Source organism: Pteropus medius, unplaced genomic scaffold (genome assembly GCF_902729225.1).
Source record: "Pteropus medius unplaced genomic scaffold, Ma_sr-lr_union100, whole genome shotgun sequence".
In the NCBI taxonomy this organism is placed as follows: Eukaryota; Metazoa; Chordata; class Mammalia; order Chiroptera; family Pteropodidae; genus Pteropus; species Pteropus medius.
The window spans coordinates 1,269,119-1,282,343 of record NW_024349505.1 but is presented as its reverse complement, the minus strand read 5'-3'; the positions used below and the strand labels follow the sequence as shown (position 1 = coordinate 1,282,343).

The window sequence follows — 13,225 nt, the reverse complement described above, 5'->3', positions numbered from 1 at the left end:
GGTAATGCTGGTGAGCTCATTGTGAGATGTATTGTCTCTTTAGGCCAAATTCTTGTATTTTTTATCCATTAGAATTAGTGATACATGGTATTTGTTTTGATTTTCTTAAAGTGATATGAGATAAATTAAATCTGAAAGAACAGTGGTTCTATTTTGAAAGTTAAAGCTCAAATGCATTGACTCTTTAAAAACTTTCTATATGTATTTTCTAATCTATAATGTTTACCATACTTAGTCTTCAGGGAATTTTGATTTTTATTTATGCTTCGAAGAACAAGATTCCTTTGGGAGGATTCATGCTTTTTTTTTTTTTTTTTTTTTTTGCTTTACTGTACTTTAATATATGTTTATATAAGCTTACTCTGTATTAGGATTTTAGGATGAAATCTGTTAATTATATTTCCTTTCATTACCAAGTAGCACTTCATGATGTTCATGAAAGAATGTCTATACCTATAGAAAAATTTTATAAGGGTTTATTTGAGGCAGATTTTGAGGACATACCTAGAAACAAGATCTGAACAGATTGAGAAAATGCTCTGGAGAATGGCAGTTTTCCAATTCATTTCATATATTTAGGATCAAAGAAGAAAACGTAGGGAAGGTACATAAAATCCTTTGGTGGTAGATTAATGCGATAGGAGAGAGCAAAGCAGAGAAGTCTCTAGGATTGTATAAAAAGCAGAATGGAGAGACACGTCCTTTATGTTGGTGGGTACAGGATAGTTAACATTTATAGTAAATGGAGATGGTGTGTGGTTAACAAGGTAACAGTGAGGAGTTTCATGGCCCCAGTGCTCTGGTAGTTTTGTGCCAGTGGTTGTGCCTCCAAGGCGTCTGAAATGGAAAATTACTCTGACATTTCAAAGGTGTGTTATCTTTGTTGCGTAAAAATAATGGACAGGGCTCACTTACGGTAAAGACTGACCTTTGCTAAGGAAACTCTAGGCCAGGGTTGTGACTACCTGCCATGACCTGCCCAGTTAGGAATTTATGATCAGACCATCCTGCGTGGTTACTCTTGGTTACTGAGCTTGTCAGGCCTGCAAAGTTTAGCCCCCTTTTTCGTTCACAATGTTTAGAAAAGACTATAGCTTCTCATAGCTTCTCCTTAATATTCCAATCTCAGAGTCATCCTGAAGTTTAGCTTTTCAAACAGTCGGTTGTTTTTGAAGAAAAAGGACATGCTTTTGAGTTAAATTGGCCTTGGTTTGACTCTTGGCTCTGCCCCATGTGACTCTGACTTCAAGACAGTTCCTGAACTTTCATTACAGTAGAAAGTGACCTGCATCCTTCCCAAGATTTGTGAGAGTTAATATGTGTGTGTCAAGGTGCCTAGTGCAAAATTGATAATAAATGTCAATTTTCCAGTCATTCTATTCCAGCAGTAGACTAATTCCAGCTTTGCCTTGGCGTCGCTTTCAACCGTCTCTTTTTGGATTGTATTCACAGAACCTGGTCAATCCTCTCTGCTCCTGTCATCAATTTACCATGTGGTAGCAGGAGAGAAAGACTTCTCTACATTCTTCCCATTCAGAATGATGTCCAGCAGCATCAACTAGGAGCTTATTAAAAATGTAGACTCTCTGGTCTGACCCCAGACTTATCGGATTAGTGTCTTCATTTTCACAAGATCTCTAGTTCATTCACGTGCACACAGCTTGAAAAGCTCTGCTCTGCATCACTTCCTTGGGATCTACAGCTCTGATGAAGAGTGTAGTTCTTGTGCATGTTGTTGATTATCTGTGGGGTTCGAAATAACTTGCATGACATCAGAGAAGTGACCCATGAGAGAGCTGTGAAAGAATTATTTCTCTCCCCTCTGTGCTTAACCGCCAGTCAGTTCCCTACATACGTGAACTTGTCTGCCTATACCACCATCTCCTCTGACTGGATTGTAATTGTAAACTCCTTCAGAGAATGACATTCTGTTTGGTTTTGGTAAAGGTAGGAAGTGCTTATGAGTGTTGGCGTGGGTTTCTTTCTGGGGCAGAGGATGGCAGAATTTGATAACACCATTCCTTTTTGTCTGATTCCCATCTTCCATTCTCAGTTCCCCCAATTTACAACATCTGCTTTGCCACTTATATCTTTGTCAGGCTTTGAGCTGGTGCCTTTTGCTTGGCGTTGATTTCTTTGCTCCTGCCATGGCTATACCAGAGCAGCTTTTCCTCCCTGCCTTTCTTAGCTGTTGATAATCACCTCTTCCTCCTCTCTTCTGTGTTTCCTTCCTGTCTCCTTACTCTTTTACCATTTCCTTTCTGTCCTCATGATTTTTAGATGAGAAAGTCATTTAGCGAAAGGATTAAAATCTAAAATAAAAATCTTTGAGCTCAAATTATAAGACCACCTCTTAGCCCAGGATCTGTGGGCAGCCACTGAATTCTCATCTTGCTCAGCTTACAGCCTCTGAGCTGGGTTATAATTTATCTTTCTACATGTCCATCTTTGCTTCTTGACTGAACTGGAAGACAGATTCTTATTTTGATATCTCCAGTGCCTCGCACAGAGCAACATAGTGTAAATTTTAGTGTTGATATATCACGTCTGTTTGTTCATTAATAGCAAAATTCTGAAGACTGAAGAGGCTGGAAGCTTGATTTGGGAAACTACATAGAGAAGGTTGTTAATAAAAATAATTATTCAGACTAAAGGAAGGAACAGGCTTAGTCACTGGGCTCTATAAGCAGGAAGGCTAGACCCCCTGTGAGTCTTTATGGGGTGCTTAAATAACCCCACAGGTGAGTGTGGTTCTCAGACTGCAGTATAGTTTTTGGAGGTATCCAGGCATTGTGTCATTTCTTGAAAAACTGAACATTTTGATGCTGATAATTTAATACTATGACAACATTTCGTGCATGTTTTTCATTCTTAAAATTCATCTTATGAGTAATACTACCTTAAGCATAATTAGAATGAGAACTCAAATGGTAGATATTTCCATTTCTGTACCCCCCTTTTATTTTATTCACTTGTACTATGTAGACACGCCATTATGTAGGTTCTTTTCATTATCTCCCCATTATAGGATATAATGTATAGTTTAATTTCTTGATCATAACATAAAATCTATTAGCCTAGGATAAGAATCAGTTCGTTTTCTCTAGTTACTAGAAATTGCTCAGGAAAATTTGTAACAGTAGTAATTAAAACTTAAAACTTGTTTTACCAGCAGTAAGGTTTTTGTTGTTAATGGTGATGGTTTAAAATAAGCCACATCAGTCCTCTTCGTCTAAATATCCCCAAATCTGAGGCTTTAGTGTAGCATTCTTTTACTCTATTGTTTATTTTCAAGGAGCCAGCATTTAGAAGCTAGGAATTTATTTTTATAAACAATCTTATAAACCTAATAAACTCAAAAGACATTGAAAAGAATTATTTAATGCCAGCTAGCAAATCAGTACAAAAAATGATAAATAAAAGCCAAAGCGGAAAATCACTTGATGGTGAAGTTACAAGAATGAGAATGGGGTTGGTGAAACAAAACAGAGCTGTAGCACTTTGCCTGCTGTTTACTCAGGCTCTATTTCCCTGTCCAACCTCTCTCATTTTTTTTTTCCATTATGATTTTACCATGGTGAAATTATCGTTCACATTTCAGAATATTTCTAAATCTTTCCTGGGCACACTCCTCCAGAGAACTAATAATCAGGCAAAAAAGTTCTGGATTCAGGAGAGATGTAGAGTTTTCTTGCAGTACAAAGGGAGCTGAATTCTACTGCAAGGTTGCATCCCAGAAAGAATGCTAAAACCTGAATTTTGAAAATGCTGAAGTAGATAGGGAGACTGGGCGGTCATATGATAATAAAAAAATAGCAAATTTGGGTATTGCGTATCATTTAGGTAAGTGTCATTGCAGATTCAAGTGCAGCCAGTTCTCCCTGTCTGCTCCTCCCTGACCATGAGCCTCAGATGTGGGCACAGCTGTGGCATACCTCAGAACACTTTTCCTTCCTCAGCAAGTGTGTGGCACTTACTCAGTTGCTAAGTGAGATTTGGCAGCACCCAAAGATGGCCTGATTGAGTCACAGATAGATGACACAGAATTTATCAAATAGTGCAGTTTGATTGAGCCCAAAGCCTTTACTCTTCTGCTATGCCCTGTGGCACTAGCTTGAAGAAAGTAAATGACAGCCATTTTCCCTTTATGCCTGATAGGGCATCGGACAAATCAAGATAAGCAGCCCAAAGGTCAGGTCTTCTCATTTTATTATAATTGTAGCCAGAGAGTTTAGGGAGCTAAATATATTGGTTATGTTATGCTGAGATGATTCCTTATGGAATTAATTGTACAGAATCTTTAATGACAGTAGTTTCCTTAGATTATTTATGTAGCACTTACCCTGCTTCCTTAAAACTTCTGTTAAGCAAGAGTCAAATTACATTATTTCCACGGGAATATTAGGTGCTTTTGTTCTGTCCTCCATTCAATTACACAAAAAAATTATTTGCTTTTGAGCCTGCATATATTTAAATTTGAAATGGAAAGCTCTAAAGTCCAATTCACAAAAATAACTTTTGCAAAATTACATTTCTAGAATCTTTAACATGTTTTATTGTTAACTTATATAAATACTTGCATTGACTTTAAGAAACAAAACAAAAAGGCTCATTGTCTAAAAACTATAATTGCCAACTTCAGATTGAATTCTTACCATTTTGTTGCACATCCATAAATACAACTGCAAGAATTAATAAAATATTTTAAAATAGGATAAGATTACTGGAACCAAAATGAAATTATAAATATATGTAGACATAGTTCAAATTCAAAATGTAAATCCTTTTCAAATTCTACAAAGAGAACTAAGTAAATATTTTGGGGAAATGCACTGTTTCTTTCTAATAGCAATGTGTATTAAACAACTCAATGGAGTAAGTTTTAAGTCAAGGGGACAATTGACTTTTGTTTACCTCTTTCGGTGGGCAGCATCTCCTACATATGTTCAGGTCCTTAGAAGTTTGAGCCTGCCTTTTCCCTTCTAAGACTTTATGGTTGGATAACTTTGGACAAGTCAGTATCAAAGCATACAATTCATAGCCATCTACTTGTATTTTGAGGATCCATTGAGATTTCTAATGTGAAACGTTTTGTGAATCTTAAATGTTATCCAATTGTTAGCGTTATTCTTTTCCATTATAATGAACCTATTTCCAGCTTGGATTTGTTTTATTCTGAAAAGTGTAGCTATCCTACAGGGAACAGACTTCCTTGAAAAATAATGAGGGAAAAAAAGTTCTTGCAAGGGCTGACTAAATGTCTGTAGGGAATATGGAACAATACATTTCTTCATAGAGTTGGACTAAATGACCTCTTAGTTTTTTTCAAACTCTAGAGTTTTCTGATTGCTTAATTTTGTAAATTTTTAGTTATTTAGAAAGATCCTTTTGCTATTCCTTGGTTTAGAAATTATCACAAGATTTCTGGAAGTTGCTCTTTATTCCTTCTAATTTTTATGATAGTCATAGAGAATTTGTTTTGTACCCAGACTAATATTACTTAGCACAATGGAGCCCAGGTTGCTGTTGGGGGGTCACATAATCAATAATCAATAATCAATGCATTAAATGTGAAAATTAATCATAAGAAATGACTATTCATCAGTGCATATCTTTACTGGATAACCCACCTAAGGCCAAATTAACAAGACTAAATATTTGCAGGATCGTAATAATGGTTTAACTTTTTTTGAGAAGAAATAAAAAATAGTGGGCAGAGCTCTGAATTAGGTTTAGACTTTATGTTGACTCTCCTTGATTTGAAATGAAGGTGATCTCTTCCTCTGCTTTGTTGGATTGGGTATTTTAGAAGAAAAACACTAATGAGAAATTAGGAGACCTGGGATTTTGAGTCAAAATATCACCCAAGTGGGGGTCTTAGTCATAACATCTATCAACCTGGGATTGGTATCAGTTGGTTTTCTCTATTCAGTAGAAATTGCTCAAGTTACCATTTCAGGAATATTTGTAACAGTAATTAAAACTACTAAAGGAGTCATTAACCTGTAGTCCAACTACCTATCTGACATTTAGGTCCTTTACAAAGCCTTTTCTTAGTAGTCGCCCTGTCTTATATGTAGGCCAGTGAGGGAGAAACTCTCTCTCAGGCCATCCATTTCATTTGTCCACGGCTTTGTGCGGAAGTTCTTCCTTATCAAACATTTCATCCCAGTTATGGACCCAGTACTGTGCTGAGTATTGGATGTGCATTGATGAGCACATGCATTGATATCATCCTTGCTCTTCCCCTCAGTCCAGACTCATATCAAGTTCCACTCTGGTCTCTATAGCTTCCCTTCTTCATCATTTAGAACTGATGGAGTCTAATGCTATTCCCCATGATGTCCTTATTAGATCTTTGTAGATTCCATCTCCTAACCTTCATTTGAAGTCTTTGGACCCTTTAACCTTTATTTTCTACTTTTTGAAATGAGGTGGATAGATCATTTCTCCGGACCTTTCTAGCTTAAAACTCCCTGCGGTTCTTAAGTAGTAACCTTAACTTTTTTCATTTGAAGCATTCGTCTGACCAAGTTGTGAGCCATGCTGCAATATGCTGCAAGTTAAGCAATGGACAGGGTGATGCACCACCCAGCGCCCCCCTTCAGAGGTGAACTCACTGCCCCTATTATAGGAATGCTGTAGTCAGCAGATAGTCTGCAGCTGTCAGTTCCTCCTGAGCTTGCTCACCACTCCCGGGTCAGGCCATGATTAGGGCAGCCCACATCCAGTGGTGGAAAGGGGCAAGTAAAGAGGAACAGCCTTTTAGGCTCACTAGGAGACACCTAACAGATGAGTCTAGCTCTAGAGTGCCCCACCGAGTGAAGCTTAGGCCTTGCCTCCCTCCATCGCAGTTCCACATCTCCCTCTGCCCAGTCCTGATTCTGGAGAACGCATCTAACAGCAAGGTGGTTAATGAAAGTGTTCTTTGTTATGTACCCCTCAAGCCTTGTATTTTATTTAAAAATTGTTTCTTTTTTTAAAGGTTATTTTCAGAGTAGTAGAACCTTCCTCATTGTGAAAAGGGTAGATACAAAGGGACAAGGAAGAAGGTACATTTGGCCATGAGCTTAATGCCTCAGACATTATTTAGAGCTTCAGTGTCTTTAACTGCCATGAAGAAGAGCCTTTCCTTTTTTTAATGCTTTCCCATAATATAGCTTGACATGTATCCCCAGGCCCCAAACAAACTGCTTATCAGTAAACAAATGATCATTTGTTCCTGGCAAAGTGGCTTCAGAATGAGAATTTAGACTTTTATTTTAGATAAAAAATGAGGTTTCATAAAGTGTTACATAGGGAGGAATGGAATAATCGACCTAAAATAAGGTGGGAGGTGTGGGGATGTGTATGTATTGGTGTGTTTGTGTATGCTCTTCTACCTTTCAACTCTAAAATTCTTTGGTTAGTTACTAAAGGATACTAAGTGCATGTAGAAAAAAGTAAATTGCCATTCGTCATGCCATTTATAAAATGATTCTGTTGACCAAAAGGAACCAATTTCCTGTTTTGATCATAAAAAGTCTTACTATAATAACTTTCTCCAGGTAATTTACCTTTTAGAATCATAAACATAATTGATCCTAATGTACTTTACAGAGGAAGAAGAATTCAGTATGGCTCTTGAAGAATGTGTAGCATTGTAGAAGAAGCATGAGCGTGTTCTCCCTGTTATGTGAGAAGGTGCTGGTGAAACAACAGTGGTGACGGGCGTGACGGTGTTGTTGGCGTGGTTTCAGCATCACCTTGTTGTTATGCGTTAGAATCCGCTGCGTATGGTGTTTTCACTTTTTTTTTTTTTTCCTAATAAGACCTCCAGCATTACCACAGCAGAAGCCAGTCTCTTATCCTCTGAGTTCCAGAGCACTTTATCGAAATTTTCCTTATGTCATTTACTACAGTTATTTCTACTTTGCATTGTGGTTATTTATGTACCATAGTCTCTGCTTTACTTAATGATATGATCTTTGAAACAAAAACTATGTCTGAAATAGCACAGTTAGAGGACAGAGTAAGGGTTCAGTTAATATTTAATGAATCACTGAGGTGGTTGAATGTATTGGACAACAGGGTTGCAAATGAGGAAAATGAAGGAATAAAGAGTTTCCCCATTCAAATAGCACATTTCATAAGTGGTCTGGTGTACACCCTCATTTTTTGATTTAACCAGTGCTCTTTTTCTGTTATCCTATAGGTGTTTATAGATGGGAAATGATTTTTCTCTGGACTAGTCCCGACAGAGTTTCGATGTTCTCTTCAGTCTTCTCATTTCTGGCACTGCGTACGCCTCGTTCATTCATGTGCTCATGCTGCTTTTCCTATTTCCTTGACTTAATTCCTGACCCTCCTTGTTCACCTTCCTATGTCCTAATCATTCTTTAGAGTCCATTTTCTTCAATCTGGGTCAAGTGGCAGATAGCCAAAGCCAACTTTTAGGACTTTACCAGCCTCAAGTGTTGGTGTTCTCTGACAGAAGTAAAGTCAGAAAAGGAGTGGGCTATTAAGGAACAGATATACAGAAATAAGGCACACCATCCAAAGGAACTTCAGTAGCTCAGATTTAGGAGGACTAAGGAACAGAGCCGGCATCCAGATGATGGCAATCCTGAGGAATCTGGGGGCTGATTTTCTTTATCCAGCCACATCTTTTGAAGGTCCACGTTTCTGCTTTTATCGATGTCCCTCCATGGGCTAAAACTTACTCAGCTCTGTGTAGTCAGCACTCGAGGCTTTGAGGTCAACCCCCCCACCCCACCCCCCAGGCTGTTCAGGCTCTAGTCTTTTGAAAGTTCTATTGTATTTGTTTTCTTTCACAGTTTAATGCTTTAATTGGGTTTTGATGGTTTTCTATATTGTCCTATAAATTCCATGAGGATTGAGTACTATGCTCAAAGAACTGTAGTAATTAATTTATAAGAGATTACTTCATTCAGTCTTTATTCGGGCTTCGTTAGGTAGCACTATTGTTATTCTCATTATACAGCTGAGGAAAACTGAGAAGTGAAATGACTTGTGAAGGACCCCATGGTTATGAGTGCTGGGACGAAAATTTGGAATTAGACTGTGCTCACAATCTATTATGTCATGTAGTATAGATATAACTTACTATTTTTAAGCAATATTTTATTTTCTGAAATTAATGAGATAGACTGACGTTTTTAAAATAAGAATTTGACTAAAATGCCACTTGCACCAACCTGTGCTCTGTGCCTGTGACAAGAACTAATAATTTACTAATTGTAGGTAGATTTTATTAGTTGTAGGTAGATTTTGTTCTCATATCAGCCTCTTGGATGAAGAATGGGACACTCTGTTACCGGCACTATCTACAGCAATCTAGTGGTATCCAGATATGTTCTGGAGGTGGGCGAGGACACTTTTTTGAAGAAGATCTCCAAGTCTTGGGAAGCTGCACCTTTTTCACAGCCATGTCGCAACATCACAGAGGTTCTCTCCAAAGGAATGTTGTAGTTGATAATGAGAGGGCGCTCAGCATCTCAAGGCACACAAGGTAGATGAGTGGTGGGATGTGCTTCCTCATCCACACGTAATTCCTGGCTTTCAGATTGTATTTTGGAGGAATTGGGTAGCCAGTTCTTCTGAGGCATGTGTGACAAAAAAAGGAAGCGTTACCCAAAACATGGCTTTATTTTAGTTCCAAGCAATTATTTCATAGGGCTTTTATTTGCAGAAAAATCAGGAGCGAAAGTCTGCATGGCCCATCCTTAGCTCTTCTGTCCCCCCACCCCCACCCCATTGCTCCTATTTATGTATGATCCTTAGATCATTAGGTCCAAAAACCTTTATTAACCTTCTGCAGGGCAGGTAGACATTTTTCTTAAATCTGGGAAGTACTAAGATGAGTAAGTCATAGGAAATAACTACTGACAGATGAAATAGAGACAGTTTATGTATATGTCATAGTAGAAGCTGGGTTAGAGATATGTGTGTAGGTACAGAGTGCTTTGAGGACACAAAAGAGTACTTGATCCAATGTAGAAGGCCAGTCTCTGAAAAGGTAATGCCTGAGGTGAGTATTGATAGATGAGTGGGAGTTAGCCAGGGGAAGAATGTCTTTCTGACAGAACAAACAGCACAGGCAAAGCAGGCAAGAGAGTGTAATGATGTGTGGGAAGAACTTCAGTACATTGGCATTACTAGAGTGTAAATAAGGAGTTGGAAGTGTTGGAGATGAGACCAAAGAGACATGGAAAGTGCTGTATTACTGAAGGCTTTGTTCGCTTTGCTGAGGTTTGGACTTTTCTTCTGTAGCTTTGGGGAACTATTTATGTAGGGTACTGTAATAGTAAGAACTGCATTTGGCAACTAATATATCTCCCAAGTTGCCTTTTTTGCATGTGGAAATAATTTTTTGGTCCTGGGCCTTGTCTTGGTTTACATTGAGCTGGTCTCTGCTGCCTGATGCAGTTTGTGTTTAAGTTTCACTTTGTCTCTTTTCCCGGACTAGACTAGGAAGGCCTCAAGCATAAGCAATATGTCTTGTTCCTATCTAAGCCTTAGCGTCCTGAATGTTCTGTATTCATTGAATGAATAAATCAGGGTGTTTCAATGTGGATAGGCTTTCTTAGATCACCCCTAGGGAAAAGCACTAAAGAAAAAATGCATAGTAATACCCTTGAACCAGAAGCCCTGTGTAACATGGGCAGCCACTGGACACATTGCAACAATCCAAGTACTTGAAAGATACGCCTTTTACTTTATGTATTTTGGAACTAGCACTGTTGGGGTGGGCTAGCTGTTTCCTAGGAATAGTCTGTCGTTTTGAAAACAGATACTGTAAGTCCTCACTTAACATCATAGATAGGTTCTTGGAACAGCTGTGAAAAAAAAGATACAATAAAGTCAATTTTATCATAGGCTAATTGATACAAACAAGAGTTAAGTTCTTACAGTATCTCATCAGTGTTCTAACAAAGAACATTGAATGAAACAATGTAATTTGAGGACCTGCTGTAGTTTGGCTGGTGGCCCCTGATCTGTACCAAATTATAACCAGTAGCGGTCTGCTTCTTAAATATTCTGTTGGCTAGTTAATCAGTTGTGTCATACTGATACACATTCTAAAAAGTGATGCTGTAGGCTTGTCTCTGAATCACACTGTAAAATCTCTGATGTTTAAGCTTGAATTTAGAAAGCATGATAAAAAGAAGCCATCCTTACACATTCAAATGGAACTGATTATATGTGATATCTACCAAATAAAGAAGAAAATGACATTCATGAAGAAGGCTTTATCAATGCTTGTAGAAAAGTCTTAAAATGTCACTTTTCTAGTCAGTCACCATAATTTCCAAGTACTATCAAGTTAGGCATTAATTTCTGTCTACCCTTAAAACAGAAGCACATTTGACTTCTGGTATTCCATACACACCCTGTGACTGAGCTCTCAGAAAGAAAAGATTCCTGGCTCACTTGGTCATGTTTGTTAGCTGTTATTACCTCACGTCTACTAGCATAGTCAGGTTTACTAAGTAGTTTAAAAATTCTTCCCTATGACTAAGTTAAATATCTCAGATTCAGTCCATTTCCTTCTGCTGTTTCCTCGACTGGAGATGGCGAACAGGTGGTCACCAGGTGACATACTTGGATTTTACAAGCAACTAAAAGAACTTGTAAGTTATTTTTTTCACTTCAGATTTCCCCTCTCGTGCTTATCATGTTCATCAGAATGCCAGGAGCATTTGGATAACGTGATTTCCATGGAAAGTTGAGGGATCATTTTATGAGAAATGACAGAATCCTTATTCAACCAACACTGCTCTTTAGAGAAACATTTAATGGTGTGTGTGTTTGTGTGTGTGTATGTATGGGAATGAATTAGAGCTTTTGAGTCTTAGGGTTTTTTAAACTTTGCCTTTGTTATTGTAAATTACTTTTTTTCAGATGTTCCTAGTCCGATTGAAGTTGGACTTGATGATATAGAAATAGATTATTTCGACTATAGGAAAGAAATAATAGATAACTCCTATTCTTAGCCTTTGCATTAAAATGAACTTTCTGATTAATTCTAGAGTATTGTTCATAATATACAAAATAGATTTAAGTTGGGCCCAAACTTTCCTTTTTATTCATTTGAAATGACCACAGTGAATGAGCAAAAAGCTCATTTAAGTAAGAATTAAAGTGAAGAAAAACTTAGAATCACAAATAATTGACAAACAGTGCAGATGGTTACTCTAGTCAATTTAACTAACTGGAAAAGATTAATGTATCCTTTAGTATAAAATGCAACTTCCTTTGAAAAATCAGTGTCTTTGGGGATTTATTTAAATTATGAAAATCACCCATACCTAGGTATTTATTTATTTTGATTGGTGTTTTAATAATTGGAAGAAAAAATAATACAAATTATTAGTGATAGTTAATTTTGAATTTTTTCATGACCGCAGAACTAAGCTGTTATGAATTATTTTTGCTAATTCTAGATGGTAACCTCCTAGTAAAGAATTTCTTAGGCAGTATACACATGATGGAAAATTTCATTTAGCTTTTCTTCATTATTCATTTTTACAACATTGTTGTTTTAAGTCTCAAAACAGGATTAAGATTGTCAAAAAACATTTAAATGTTTTCTTGAGAAATAGTGAATTACTCCATGCCTACAAGTTAAGCCCACATTTTACTAACCAAACTATTTTGCTTTTCTCTGATATTCTTTGATAGTATAAGAAAGAATTAAGTATTGCTTGAGAGTGATGATTTTGAATTTTAGAGTAGTTGTATCCCAGTGAAAACAAAGGAGATTTTTCAGTCACCTGCGTGTCTATTCTTACACACCGAAGACCTGTCTAAATGTACTCTGCCAAATAGTTTTTCAGGGTATTTCAGTTTAACAGAGTTAGGCATAACTAGCCTCGCTTAGTTGGAAACACTGTAAACATAGTCTAGACTTTAGTGAGCTGTAAGAATGGTAACTGGTAACCTCACGAGAGGCAGGATAGGGACTCTAGACTATACAGACTACATTTCACGAGTGTTCTCACCATGTGTATATGATACAGCAAAGGGACTTCTTGATTATAAAGCAACAGTGATATATAGCTACTTAAACTTCAGGTACAAACAGCACTGAATACTGAAGTTGCACGGTAAAGTAAAATAAAAGTATATTTTTTGTGAATGAAAATTAAAAGATTTGTTCCTAAATTTGTGGCTTAAGCTGTATGGCTTGAAAGTAGCCAGGTGGCAGCAGTATCACTTGGCC

At 37.3% G+C, this 13,225-nt stretch overlaps 1 protein-coding gene across 6 annotated transcripts in view; it reads left to right on the top strand.

Moving 5' to 3' along the window:
• ARHGAP42 (Rho GTPase activating protein 42) overlaps window positions 1–13,225 on the top strand; it is a 229,197-nt gene that overhangs the window by 141,148 nt on the left and 74,824 nt on the right. The window contains exon 1 of one of the 6 annotated variants that reach the window (XM_039881981.1): window positions 11,483–11,633. The exons of 4 other annotated variants lie outside the window; for them this stretch is intronic. In XM_039881981.1, coding sequence (XP_039737915.1) covers window positions 11,514–11,633 — 120 coding nt within the window. In that variant the 5' untranslated portion in view covers window positions 11,483–11,513. Of the gene's footprint in view, window positions 1–11,482; window positions 11,634–13,225 lie in introns of those variants that run through there. One more of the 6 variants, XM_039881980.1, reaches the window with a different exon arrangement.